At 44.4% G+C, this 13,836-nt stretch overlaps 1 protein-coding gene across 1 annotated transcript; it reads right to left on the bottom strand.

Annotated features, from left to right (window-relative positions):
• Positions 1-1,492: 1,492 nt before the first annotated feature.
• cyp4v2b (cytochrome P450, family 4, subfamily V, member 2b) lies at positions 1,493-10,392 on the bottom strand. Its single transcript, XM_018746694.2, has 11 exons — positions 9,830-10,392; positions 9,499-9,611; positions 8,958-9,043; positions 8,171-8,361; positions 7,092-7,161; positions 5,865-5,991; positions 5,539-5,712; positions 4,173-4,275; positions 3,834-3,968; positions 3,274-3,453; positions 1,493-2,455 (listed from the first exon to the last, which is right to left on the bottom strand). Exons 1-11 carry the CDS (start codon positions 10,020-10,022, stop codon positions 2,295-2,297), a joined length of 1,533 nt encoding a protein of 510 aa, XP_018602210.1. The 5' UTR covers positions 10,023-10,392; the 3' UTR covers positions 1,493-2,294.
• Positions 10,393-13,836: the final 3,444 nt, after the last annotated feature.

The raw sequence follows: 13,836 nt of genomic DNA, 5'->3' as shown, positions 1-13,836 counted from the left end.
GTTCCACGGCCAGGGCGAAAACCGCATTGCTCCTCCTGAATCCGAGGTTCGACTATCGGTCGGATTCTCCCCTCCAGTACCTCGGCATAGAGTTTCCCAGGGTGGCTACGGAGTGTGATCCCCCTATAGTTGGAACACAATCTCCGGTCTCCCTTCTTAAAAAGAGGGACCACCACCCCGGTCTGCCAGTCCAGAGGCACCGTTCCTGAGCTCCACGCGATGCTGCAGAGGCGTGTCAGCCAAGACAGCCCCACAGCATCCAGAGACTTGAGAAACTCGGGGCGGATCTCATCCACCCCCGGAGCCTTGCCACCGAGGAGTTTTTTGACTACCTCAGCAACTTCAGCCAAGGTAATGGACGAGTCCCCCTCCGAGTCCCCAGCCTCAGCTTCCTCTACGGAAGGCGTGTCGGAGGGATTGAGGAGATCCTCAAAGTACTCCTTCCACCGCCCGAGGACATCCTCAGTTTCCAGCACGCCCCCCAGGTCCTCTAAAAAGGCCGGGTACTCTGCACTGCCACTAGGCACATAAGCACAAACGACAGTGAGAGACCGTTCCCTGACCCGAAGGTGTAGGGAGATGACCCTCTCATTCACCGGGGTAGACTCCAACACATGGCGGCTGAACTGGGGGGCTATTAATAAGCCCACACCTGTCCGCCGCCTTTCACCCTGGGCGACACCAGAATAGTGGCGAGTCCATCCCTGGTCGAGAAGAGTGGTTCCAGAACCCAAGCTGTGAGTGGAAGTGAGCCCGACTATATCTAGACGGTATCTCTCAACCTCCCGCACTAGCTCAGGCTCCTTCCCCACCAGTGAGGTGACATTCCAAGTCCCAAAAGCCAGAGTTGGCGCCCGAGGTTTGGGTCGGCTGGGCACTCGGCCCCGACCACCGCCCAAATCACAACGCACCAGCCCCTTACGGCCTCTCCGGCAGGTGGTGAGCCCATTGAAGAGCGGCTCCATGTCTTGGCTTCGGGCTGAGCCCGGCCAGCCCCTGTGGGCGTAGACCTGGCCACCAGGCACTCGCATGCGAGCCCCGCCCCCCAGGACTGGCTCCAGGGTGGGGCCCCAGTAACCCCATACCAGGCGGGGTAAACGAGAACCTTGATTTAATGGTCATCATAAGGTGGTTTTGAACCGCGCTTTGTCTCGCCTGTTACCCAGGACCTGTTTGCCACAGGATACCCTACCAGGGGCATATAGCCCCAGGCACCATAGCTCCTGAGATCATTCAGGCACTCAAACCCCTCCACCACATCAAGGTGGCTCCTCCCACACTCTGCGCTCCAGATTTCACATTAAGTTTCAGTGTTTAAGACCTGGTTATTTTAGTTCATTCTTTGGCTGTTATCTGATCACATAGAGCTCGAAGCAAATACCAGTACATTAATTACTTAGAACTGGTACAATAAGACACAGAACACTAATTAGTTACAAACACACCGCAAATCATAACAGCAAAAACAACTTTCCTCATTAAAAGTGTCAGGTTTAATTAAAAAGGATATGTAAGATAAGCAAACTCTCAATGCTGTTTCTGTTTAACAGTCTCAATAAAGATGTTTTTTACTGAGCTCACGCTGTAGGATAATAAACCTTCCTTTTCACAAGTCAAAACAGGCATTATCAGAGGAAGGACTTTGGACTTGTTGGGAGCACACAGTCTGAGACTTGTGTTCTGACAAACAGGGATTTTAAACTTTACACCCTCAATGTTTTCTCTTTTCTCTTGAATCCAGCTACAGTAAACATATGACAGTGTTGTCATTAAACTGACCAATTTCAGGGGTCACCACTGCTGGCTCTGGCACGCCAAATTTCTCAGAGGCTTAAAATACAGTTTCCACTATGTTTTCCCACAGCTGACAATGAAGGCTTAGTATCTTTCACAAACAAAGAATTTGAAGAACATTATTAATGCAGATTTAATCAAAATCCTGCATGCCCTCTGGCAGCATATAATTTCCAAAGACACCGCATAGGGGTTAGCACTGAAGTATGCTGCCCTATTCAGGAGGAAAAATATTAGAAACATTTTTATGCTAATAGCTTGGCTTTTTATTTTCAACCTGCAAAAGCTGCTTGATTGTTTTAATTCCAGCAGAGTTTGTAAAACTAATACTGGCAAATATAATTAGTGAAAAAGTACATGAGATGCCTTATTACAATACGCTAGGTTAACAAGCAGTGCATGCATTAACAAGAATATGGACATACAGAGATTATGTTTTTTAATAAATCAAGGGTGTTTTGCAGCAAAAACAAGTTTAGAAAATTTGATGTTAATATTGATCACACTCTGTTCTGTAGCTTGATCCAGATGCCCTTCTCTGGCCGCAATATGAGGTCACCCAGGGGTCTCAGGTCCTCCCTCTTCTGACAAGCTTCTATGTGGAAGTGACGCAAAATTGATGCCAGAATGACCTTCTCCTCCATCATGGCGTAGCGCTGACCTGCCCACAGAAAAAATTCACAGATGAGCCACTTTGTATTTTGCGTCTATGAGAAGCTTATTTCAGTACTTTTCACCGTGGATGGAACAAAGCTTTTATAGATAGAAATTTTGTTTCTTCTTTGAGCCAGTCAGTTGTGTCTGATGGCAAGTGCATGCCATGGAACCAGTCAAACAGGGCAATGGTGTGGTAAAGCAGTAAGTGACTTTTGAGTAAAATCTCTCACTGAAATAAAACCATACAAGACACACACATTATTATCTAAGGTTTAATGTCACATTTCTTCTATAATATTAGTAGGGTTAGTTTGTTAAATCTTGTGTATTTATGTCGCACACAAGGGCATGCAAGGTTTGGGGAGTGACTGGGATAGGAGTAGTAGTCAGTAGCTGTACTGCAATTTTCATTCCTTCTACTATTAACAGCAAAATAAAGCTAAGAGAAATACAATAGCAAAAGGGATTCTAATAACTCGATGAAACTGAGCACTAGGAAGGCAAAATCTAAACTTAGAAGGGGCACAGAGTCTCAGCACCAGAGCCTTCACACCAACATCTGTGCAGCTTTTTATTAAGGTCTCTACTGATTAATTGGCTGCACCTGGTGCTCAGTGTCTTGTTACCAAGCTCTTCCCAGGTACAGCTGCTGCTCTTGGGGATCGGGTGCGACCAGGCTGAGGTCTGGCCCACTCTAATTTGTAGATAACCCTAACCCATACCCTAACATGTAGATCACTTCAGTGTGAACCGAACAAGAGTTCAACCCACTGTGACTGTTAAAATGAAGAGGTAAGGAAACTGAGTTAAGCCTCTACACACCAATGCAGTTTCTCAGTCCTGCAGAAAAGGGAATAAATGCGTAGGGAGGTCGACCGGCCGAATTCTGGGGGAGGAAGCGTTCTGGACAAAATGCCTCAGGATCAGGAAAGTAACGTGGATCGCGATGCAAGGCATATGGTATGATGATTGCATTGACTCCCTTGGGAACTTTGAAGCCATCTGAAAATAGATCCAGTATAGAATAAATATCACAGATGAGGACAACTATAAATCTTCAGAAGAGGGGAAAACTCTTCCTCCTGAGCCATTAACAAAACATCCTAAATATGAGCCAACTGCAGCATTTTAACTCTTAACATGAACTCTGTATTGGAGTGTTTTTTCTGTGTGTATATCTGCAATCTTTGGTTTTGAGTGATGGAATCCCACCTGGCAGTTAATGAAAGTGAGTGAGTAATTTCTTTCTAAAATAAATTTCTGATTCTGTGGCGAGAGTAAAAATAGAGAAAACCTGACACATGCAGTCTTACTGAGGTAAAAACAAACTGAGAGGATCTTTTTTTAGTCCTCAAGCCCAGTGCTTGTCTATTTCCACGTACTGATGTGACAGTCTTCACATAGCTGACGTGCAAACAAGGGCACCGAAGGGAAGAGCCGCAGAGACTCCTTGATGATGCACTCCAGGTAGCGTAACCTCCTCAGGTCATCTGTGTTCACTGGCCTCTGTGAGGAACCTGTATTTTGCAGAACATACTGCATCACAAACATTCTTCACATTAAAAAGGAATATAAATAATCATTTAACAGACTGGGTGAAATTGAAGAATTAGTTTCTCAATTCACTCCTGCCATAACGCTTACAAATACACAGATCTGCTGTTGATATCTAAAATACAGGTTTGCCTTCTTGACTTCTTGACAAATAATTTCATGTTTACCAAACACCTCATGGAGCTCCTGCTGGGCTTTTCTCTGCACATCTGGGTAAGAACCCAGCAAGTGAAGGGCCCAGTTTATAGATGCTGCTGTGGTGTCATGACCCTTAAAAATGAGAGAGATACATCAGAAAACATTGTTTTTGAGTATCCAGTTTTATCCAATATTATGTACCTTTTATGTTACAGTATAGGTGCTGCAGTGGTTAAAGCCACTGTTTTTAGATCTGAAGGGTGCTGGTTCAAATCTCATGTACTGCTGTAGTACCCTTGAGCAAGATACTTACCCTGAATTGCTTCGGTGAAATTACACAGCTGTATAAATGGGTAAAGAAGCAGATAAATCTAAGGTATCAGAAAATATTAAAACAGCCACCGGCACAACCAAAAGAATTTTGCCATCAGGGCATAGACCTCAAACCCATGGTCAGTGTGAAGAAGCAGTCTTTTATTTTTTAATTATAGCATTTTTTGGTGAATACAGTCCAAAGACACAGTTCACATTCTCTCTATTTCTACTAACAGGTCAACGAAGGCAGGTTGAAATTTGTGGCCCAAATGATCTCCCAAACATTCTGATCGCTAATGTGTATACCTTTGAGAGAATACTCCTGCAGAAAGTTGAAGATATTTCATTTCTCAGTGTTCACTCAGTACCTTGTTACTCTGCATACTTTTCTAAAATGAAACTACAGCCCATAATATGTGGTTATTTATCATTATTATGGGGGGCGTGGTGGCGCAGTGGGTTGGACCACAGTCCTGCTCTCCGGTGGGTCTGGGGTTCAAGTCCCGCTTGGGGTGCCTTGCGACGGACTGGCGTCCCGTCCTGGGTGTGTCCCCTCCAGCCTTACACCCTGAGTTGCCAGGTAGGCTCCGGTTCCCCGTGACCCCGTATGGGACAAGGGGTTCTGAAAATGTGTGTGTGTGTATTGTTATTATTATTATTGAATTACAAATTCAATTTAATTATTTTTCATTTAGCAGACACTTTCTCCAAAGTGACGTATATCTCAGAAAACAATACGAAAGTTCATTTATGATTTTTGAGTTCTGGAACATGGTACCATGAAATAACTTTTCAAGAACTAGACTTCTTTTGATCCTGGTTTATTCCCCAACCCAGAGGGAGGGTCCTGGGTAGCTGTACTGTTGGTGCTGGCAAAAGAGCTCCTCACCTCCCAGTCCACATTGACAGTGTTGACCACCCTTGATGGAACATCTTTGGTCAACAGAGCTCGAGATGTAACGGTGCTGGGTTTGTGAACTTTAGTAGGGATTTATACAACATTGGATGCAAGCAGGGCCTGGTCACATACTTCTCTGCTGAAATTTAGTTTTTAAAAACTCCAGTTACTGGTTGTAATACCTCAAACATGAAGGTGTCCACCTCCTCTTGAATATCATTTTGATTCAGATAATTCCCATCATCATCAGTGGCTTGAAGGAGCATGTCCAGGAAGGCCCTTCTCTTCGTTCTACCTTGGTCAGTCTCACTGTCAGAGTCACTGTTGCTTAGCTGCTCTGCTCTCTCACGAATCACCTGTAGAATTAATACTTCGTTCTTTACAAGTTACTCAATTTTTCCATTTTTTTCCCAGGTGATGGTAACATGGGAAATATGAGATTATTTTTCTTAGGTTTTAGACTATAACACTATGGATTTTGGGCAAAATAATTGTGCTTTTCACTTACACTCTCCGTGAACAAATGAAGAACCTTCAGATTCCTTTTGTGCTCCTTTCCCTCCCTGAGCAAGTTATAGATAAAGTCAGGCCAAAACCATGGGGTCCTCTGCCTACGAGTTATGATGTCACTCATCCTGCAAAATAAATAGAAAAACATTATTGCATATTTTTTTAAAAAAAAAAAATGGCATCTGAACCTTTTGTAATGACTAGCAAAGTGTCACCAGTTATTCCACACAACAGGGATGTTTTATGTGTATTTTACTTATCAAATATTGAATAGTATACACACACACACCTTCTGAACCACTTGCCCCATACAGGGTCGCGGGGAACTAGAGCCTATCCAGCAACTCAGGGCGCAAGGCCGGAGGGAGAGGGGACACACCCAGGACAGGACACCAGTCCACCACAAGGCACCCCAAGCGGGACTCGAACCCCAGACCTACTAGAGAGCAGGACCAGGTCTAACCCACTGCACCACCACACCCCTCTTGTTGAATAGTAGTAAACATAATATTGCAGGTCTCTTAAAGTAACTTGTCTTCTATAAAGACTACATCATAGAACCATTACATGATTACCAACTCTGAGCCTTTTTTTCCCCCCTCCTCCGTTGTTGAATGAACAGAAATTGCCCATGTTACCTGGAATACTAAGCTCAATGGTCCATTCAGTTCAGTTACATTTATTTATTTATTTAGCAGACACTTTTCACTACAGCAACTTCCAATGAACTCTATGTAGTGTTATCATCCAACACACCTTATTCACCACAGTGACTTACACTGCTAGATACACTATTTACAATGGGTCACTCATCCATACATCAGTGGAACACACACACTCTCTCTCTCTCATTCACACGCTATGGGTGAACCTGAGCAGCATGTCTTTGGACTGTGGGAGGAAACCCACGCAGCCACATGGAGAACATGTAAACTCCATGCAGACTGAGGGGGAAATCAAACCCATGTCCTCTCACACCACCCAAGCACTGTGAGACAGCAGTGCTACTCGCTGTGCCACCCAGCTGTCCTTACGTTAAGGAAACTGAAGAAAGGAAACTGGTACAATAAATTGAGAGCTGGCTGTCTTAAACCATGAGTTAAATAATTGACAAGAGCATTTATATTTATGTATGCAACATATGAGAACTATAATATCTGGAGCTGTGACAAGACTAATGTTTCTAAACCTGTCTAAAAGAAACCCATTAATGTGAATCACTTACTTATACACGCTTCGTACGTACTCCGAGTCTGAATTATCTTGTGCATAGATCTTCTTGCCCATTGCAGTTTCTGGAAAGAAACATGTAGATCATATTACATTAACAGAATGGTTAGCTAAATTCTTCAATTATTCTGTCTCACAGCACCTGGGTGGTGCGAGAGGATGTGGGTTCGATCCCCTTCAGGCTGTATGGAGTTTGCATGTTCTCCTTGTGGCTCCGTGGGTTTCCTCCCACAGTCCAAAGACATGCTGTTCTGGTTCCCCCAGAGTGTGTGAGTGACACAGAGAGAGTGAGTTCCACTGATGTATGGATGAGTGACCCATTGTAGCCGTGTAAGTCACCTTGATGAATAAGGTGGTGTGGGCTAATAATACTACATAGTATCCATTGGAAGCCCCTTTCAGCCTGCTCTCTGGTGGGTCTGGGGTTCAAGCCCTGCTTGGGTTGCCTTGTGATGGACTGGTGTCCCATCCTGGCTGTGTTCCCCCAACACCCTGTGTTGCCAGGTTAGGCTCTGGCTCACCGCGACCCCAATTGGGACAAGCAGTTTCAGACACTGTGTGTGTGTGTGTGTGTGTGTGTGTGTGTGTGTGTGTGTGCGTGTACGTCTGCTAAATTAATAAATGTACATTGATTGTCATTTTCTATTTTCACAACTATAGTAAATCCTGTTCATTTCTGTTGCAATAAAGACTTTTCAAAGTTTCATATTGTTTTTCAAATGTATATTCATAATATATCCCGATTTTCCTGGCATTTCACATTTATGCTGATGTATTACACTTTGTTTCTTTCTTCTCCATCTATTTAGTACTTTTGTTTCAACTTATTAGCTGATTTATTGTCAAGGTCAGCATGGTGGCACAGTGGGTAGCGCTGATGCCTCACAGTGCCTGGGCTGTTCAGGCATGGGGTTAAATCCACCTAAGTCTATGTGGAGTTTACATATTCTCTCCATGTTAGTTTCCTTCAGGTGCTCTGGTTTCCTCCCACTGTCTAAAGACATGTGTTTCAGGGGACTGTATCCTTAGTGTATTCATTAATGGTCTTTGTGATTGAGAAGCACTAATACTCACCACATATAATATCCAGGGCACAAAGCGTGATGTAACTAAAGCAGTCAAAGGGACCATGGCCGACTTGCTTCTCTAATTTCTCTATTAAGATCTTCGCTTGCTCATTCATTACCTCAAGGAACTCGGTCAGGATGGAGAAGTGGAACGTAGGTGTTAGCATCTTTCGCCGTCTACGCCATTTGTCACCTGTGCTGTATGAAAGCAAGGAAAAGGCACCAGTTGTCATTGCCAGTTTCTAGTTTAGTTTGACTCCACCACCCAGGGCCTGATGTCCATGATACCACACCATTGCTAGACATCATACTTTAAGTTGTCATTTTCACCCAGGACTGTAAACTGTCCAGCACTAGATTTTTGATCCCATCTGGAAATGGTGTTCAAGGGTTTAGCAGTCAGCACTATCACTAAAAATTATTTTAAATCAAGTTCATGCATAGTTGTCAGTGAAATGATCTGTGATGACCCTGATGATCTGTAGGGTCATTCAGGGACTTTGAAATAAATATTGCAGTTTCTTCAATAATACACTTTACGGTTACATCCCATGTAAAATGATTTTTATTAGGATGCGTATTCATTTCCTCAAATGAAATGAATTACTTGTTTGTCTAAGGAAGCATAGATTTACCATATACTTCAGGCTTCCAATATCGCAGCTCTGTAACTTCTATTGCTCACTTGTTCACTTCCATAAACCTTCTGTCCTTGTCAGGACCCTGCTCTGGATGGGTATCTGACTTTTCGTATCTCACTGAGAATACACATATAAGGTATCTGTTGAACGAACCTGGTGAGCAGACCTGTGCCGAGCCAAGGGTGCAGGAATTTGTAACTGTATGCTTTGTCCATATGTCTGGGATTGTTCAACACCGTCTGGGAAGGAAATGTGCACTTGCTGGACAAACAACTCTATGTAATATATTCACAAAACATTAAAGAAGGCCACATAGTACGTTTGTTCTTCAACACACAGTTTCTCATTATTTTGCACCTCGGTCAGTATTTACGTCGCCGATTCATTTAACCCAAACACTAAATGATTTTAAGTGATTTTTTTTTTTGTGGGGGCGCAGTGGGTTGGACCAGGTCCTGCTTTCCAGTGGGGCTGGGGTTCGAGTCCTGCTTGGGGTGCCTTGCGATGGACTGGCGTCCTGTCCTGGGTGTGTCCCCTCCCCCTCCGGCCTTACGCCCTGTGTTGCCGGGTAGGCTCCGGTTCCCCGCGACCCCATATGGGACAAGCGGTTCTGAAAATGTGTGTGTGAGTGATTTTTTTTTTTTTCAAATCATCAAAGTTTTCCAGAGCACATGTGTAGATGCACTGCACTTACCTCGATGGTTTCTGCATGAAAAAGGACGACAAACGGCATTGGCCCAACCCAGACTTTAGCCAACGGTAAATGCCTGAACTCATTCGTACCTTCAATCACCTGATTGAAGAATTCTGAAAAGAGAGCAGTTAAACACGAGCAACAAAAAGATCGGACGGAAAGCGGAGCAAACCATCGGAACCCAGTCTCCGTGAAAACCCTCCAGATTTGTAAACACATACATTAAGAAAACCACCACAAAAGGTCAAATGTCCACTTGTGCTATTCAGCAAAACGTTTCCATCATAACTTTAGCTTTATCGCTTTACAAGACTAGGCTAACATCCCTTACCTCCTGCGTTAGTTTTGAAGCGGAGAGCATTTCCTACAATGGGGTAGGCACCTTGCAGTCCTGGGATTGGCTTCATTTCATTCCATTTATGTATATACTCCCTAAGCGGCTCAGACGTGAGAAGCATTAAAAGAGCTAAGACAACAATAGCAACAATTAATCCAAGCGTATACAACCCCAAAATGGTCGCCATGTCAAAGGAAAACTTGCATCAGTTGTTCTGCTGATTTCTGCCCCACGTCGCTCTTAGGATGTTTATTCTGATCTGCACACCAGGCTTCCAGCCTGAACTTTAGACTGACCTACTTTCTGTTCACTGAACCATTAAACAACTGCGGGAAAATATCCTGAACATGGCATCTCAAGCCAGGAACTGAAGTAGCTCTGGGTTAGTGGTCTGGAAAAGCTCCAGGAGATTCCTCAAGGTTCCTGGCATTTTTCTTTGCAACATCTATGCAAGCATCTCAATGAAGTGCTTTGTAAGGCATTGATAAGCTGTGTTTTGCAGAAGCAGAAAATGAGTAACAAACCCGGCAACACAGGGCGTAAGGCTGGAGGGGGAGGGGACACACCCAGGACAGGACAGCAGTCCATTGCAAGGCACCCCAAGCAGGCCTCACATCCCAGACCCACCAGAGAGCAGGACCCAGCTAAACCCGGTGCACCACCGCACCCCCACCTTTACAATTTAAAAGAAGTCAAATACAGCCATCATGTGGCAAAGAAAATTGGTGCTTTAGTGGAAACAGTTATTTTAGTTTTTAAGATGATAGAGCTGGTATAAGAAAAAAAAGCCCACAGCTTGCTTTCCACATAAGGAGTACACATTTGTGCTTATAAAAAGTTTGAGTTTTGTGCATTTTTGCTGTAGTTATTGAACTTAGAATGATTTTGTGTGTTGGACATTTCTCGACCTTAATAGTTACATGTACCATCCCTCTCTTTCGTGCGCACACACACACACACACACACAAGCAACTTAGAGTCCCCAGTTGACCTGAACTGTGGAAGGAAACCCATACCTGCAAAGTGAGAACATAGAAGCTCCACATCATGAAATGACCCTGTGTTAAGGAAGGACTGATATACAGAGGGCAAATTACCATTTTTTTCAAAGAAAAAAAACTGAAGAATCAAAGTACAGGAATGTGACGTGTAGATGGCTTTACAAATAATGTATACAAATAACTATTACAAATAGTATTCTATCACTTATATAAGTATTACTAATAACTATTCATTCTTATTAGTGTGACGAACTTGTGTTCTTACTTTGCATTGTAAATGCAAATGCTTCATACAAACCTAGGTCATTTTCTCGCAGTAATATGAAATGTTCCATTGAGACAAAATTATTTACACTGAAGTGTCAACCTGGCACGGCTTGTCCAACAGTGCTTGTATCAAACATGTATCATTGCAAAGGTAGCATCCCTAGTCAGGGTCCTTTTACAGGACAGACACGGCATGAAAAATATCTAGTTGCAGGCATCTGACTGGATCACAAAGACCCATATTTAGAGTTTTAAAGATCATGCATGCGTTTAATTGCCACTGCAAAATAAATGCCACAACCAAAGCTAAAAACAATCTGCAGAATTCTTGAAAATATTCTAGTAGTTGGGCTCTGATATTCCTCATGTCATACTTTGCTTATTGACTGTGAAATTTAGGCGAACCTCGTGTTCGAACCATGTGAGTGGTTCTCAGCCTGGGCTGCAGCAGCAGGCCATGATTCCAAGAGGCTGGGAGGAGAGGAGCTCTTTTTCCAGCACTGACAATACAGCTGCACAGAACCCTCCCTCTGGGCTGGTGGAGAGACCAGGATCAAAGTTCACTCCCTTCACCATGACCAGCCCACAGACACATGGAAATTGTCTCCTGCTGGGACCTCTAGCATTATTAAAAAGGGCCTGTTTGCATGTCACATAAGCTTGGTACACACATCCCTTCTTACAGCAAAACGAACGAAAACAATACAGATGGAAATATTAATCAAAGTTTAACAGATGTATGTATGTATACCTAATGAATGAAATATGAAGCTTATGAAATGTGCATTGTTTCTCCCTTTACCTGTAGTAGGGTCACCGCATCTTCGGTAGAAAAGTTGAGGAAATGAAGGGGCACGGCCTTCTCGCTACACGTATCTGTGTTATTAACGAAGAGTTAAAACATATGCATATGTGTTTGTTCATCAGTTAGTCATGTGCTGTTGTTTACTCTGAGCATGGCTGTTCCCACCTGAAACAGGTGTATAGAATCATCCCTATATGGGACATATTCTGACTTCCTTGTGTGAAGCATTACAGTCAAACTGTTGATGCATGAGCCTCGGGATGAGCAATCTATCAATATCTCTGCGTATGATATTATTCTGAGGGTGCAAGATTAAATATATGAAGTAGATTTCATATGGTTAGTGAAAACATTTCAAAAAAGGATTATGACTCCTTGTGTCCATAACCAGTTTATATTATTATTATTTGTATTATTATATTTCCTACTAATTTCTACCTTTACCACCATGGTAGAAAGGTAGTAAAATATAATCAAATCATAGTAAAAATCAATGCCCGGGGAGCACATGTTATATAAAAACGCTGAAATAATTGCGTAGTTTCGTAGTTTTGGGCTTTCATGTGCTAATTTATGACTTTCTTGGCTGCCACATTTTTGTCCAGTTGAAAGGGGGAGATGATGCAAGCAGGCTGCTGGACTGATTTGCAGTGTCCAGCATGTTGGAGATGAAAGCAAGAACTAACCTCTCGGTGTCCAACCACCCAAGCCTGCAGGACTGCCCAGCAGATCTCAATTTTCCGAGCCAACCGTTTTCACAATGAAGTCAAACTCTTTTAATTTAAAATTAAAGGCTGACTTCAGATTTGCCATTTCTGTGAGAAATGTTAATATTTGCCTGGCACATTCAGATATACCAACACAATATACTTTGTATTTTCTTTCTGCTTTTTGCCCTGGCCATAGCATAGCAACAATTGATCCAAGCTCTAGGGCTAAATGGTGTGACCCTAGGAGTTTTTCTGACCCTTTGACCTTTCAGAAATCCAGTGTTAACTGGTGGATTTTTGGAAAAAAAAAAAAAAATTAAAAGCAAGCGTACATCAAAAACCTTTTCTGTCAGCACTTTGACATGTGAGTTTTCACAGGACGCATCCACAGTAGTCGATACCCGAACTGCAGCTGCTGGTCACCAAAACGCGCGAAATTATAAACGCAGGAGTGGCAGCAGAAGAGACCGCGCGCTTTCGGGCGTCTTCCTGCACTGACTGTGTCCCCGGAGAATGTCGAGACGCCATGGTCGCCCCTCTGTGTGCGTGTGTGCGTGCGTGCGTGCGTGCGCGCGCGCGCAGAGCCGCGCTGACGCTCTCCTGCTGAAACGCTGGACAGCGCCCGTCCCGCAACTCACTGCCGGTCACTCCGACCGGCACCGTATAAACGGAACGGTAAGATGCGGTCATTATTTGCGGCGTCGACAGGGATGGCGAGCGCCTTCCCGCCCGCACTACGGCTTCTTTGATTTGCGGAAAGAGGAGGAGGAGGAGGAGGAGGAGGAGGAGCAGTCGGGTACGCGTCGCTCGCCCGCACTGCAGATTAACTGTCGCGAGCGAGCGGTGGATGTGGCGACGGGCTTGCGCTGCTCGCAGGGACTGTCCCTCAGCGGCGGAGAGCGCGCACCGCAGGAGGCCGCGGACAGGGCATGGATGCGCGCGCCTGACCGCTCCTCTCCCGCGCTCTTCCGCGAGCCCTGAAGCCGAGGGCAACCAGCAGCGGTGAGCGGCACGAGCACGTGCTGTGTTCTGCGACGGGTAGGTACCTTACCTCGCTCTCTACTCTACCTGCACCTGTGCATTTACATCGTTTTACCGCATTGTGCTGCTTGTTGCGCTTCTCACTGTGCACGGTGGTGCAGCGCTCGCTATAGGGCGCATCCGCTGGATAAGGCAGCGCCAGCAGGTGGCGTGGTGCCTGGAGCTGTGCCCTTGAGA

Source organism: Scleropages formosus, chromosome 5, assembly GCF_900964775.1.
Source record: "Scleropages formosus chromosome 5, fSclFor1.1, whole genome shotgun sequence".
NCBI classification, from domain to species: Eukaryota; Metazoa; Chordata; class Actinopteri; order Osteoglossiformes; family Osteoglossidae; genus Scleropages; species Scleropages formosus.
Note: the sequence above shows the minus strand (reverse complement) of the source record. Positions and strands in the feature narration are given on the sequence as shown.

Bases quoted from the DNA above. Each gene is read 5' to 3' on its own strand.
- cyp4v2b (XM_018746694.2), bottom strand. From the start codon at position 10,022: ATGGCGACCATTTTGGGGTTGTATACGCTTGGATTAATTGTTGCTATT. The intron at 9,612-9,829 runs GTAAGGGATGTT...CTCTCTTTTCAG, and splicing joins CTTCAAAACTAACGCAGGAG to AATTCTTCAATCAGGTGATT. The intron at 3,969-4,172 runs GTAAACATGAAA...TGCAAAATACAG, and splicing joins GGAGCTCCATGAGGTGTTTG to GTTCCTCACAGAGGCCAGTG.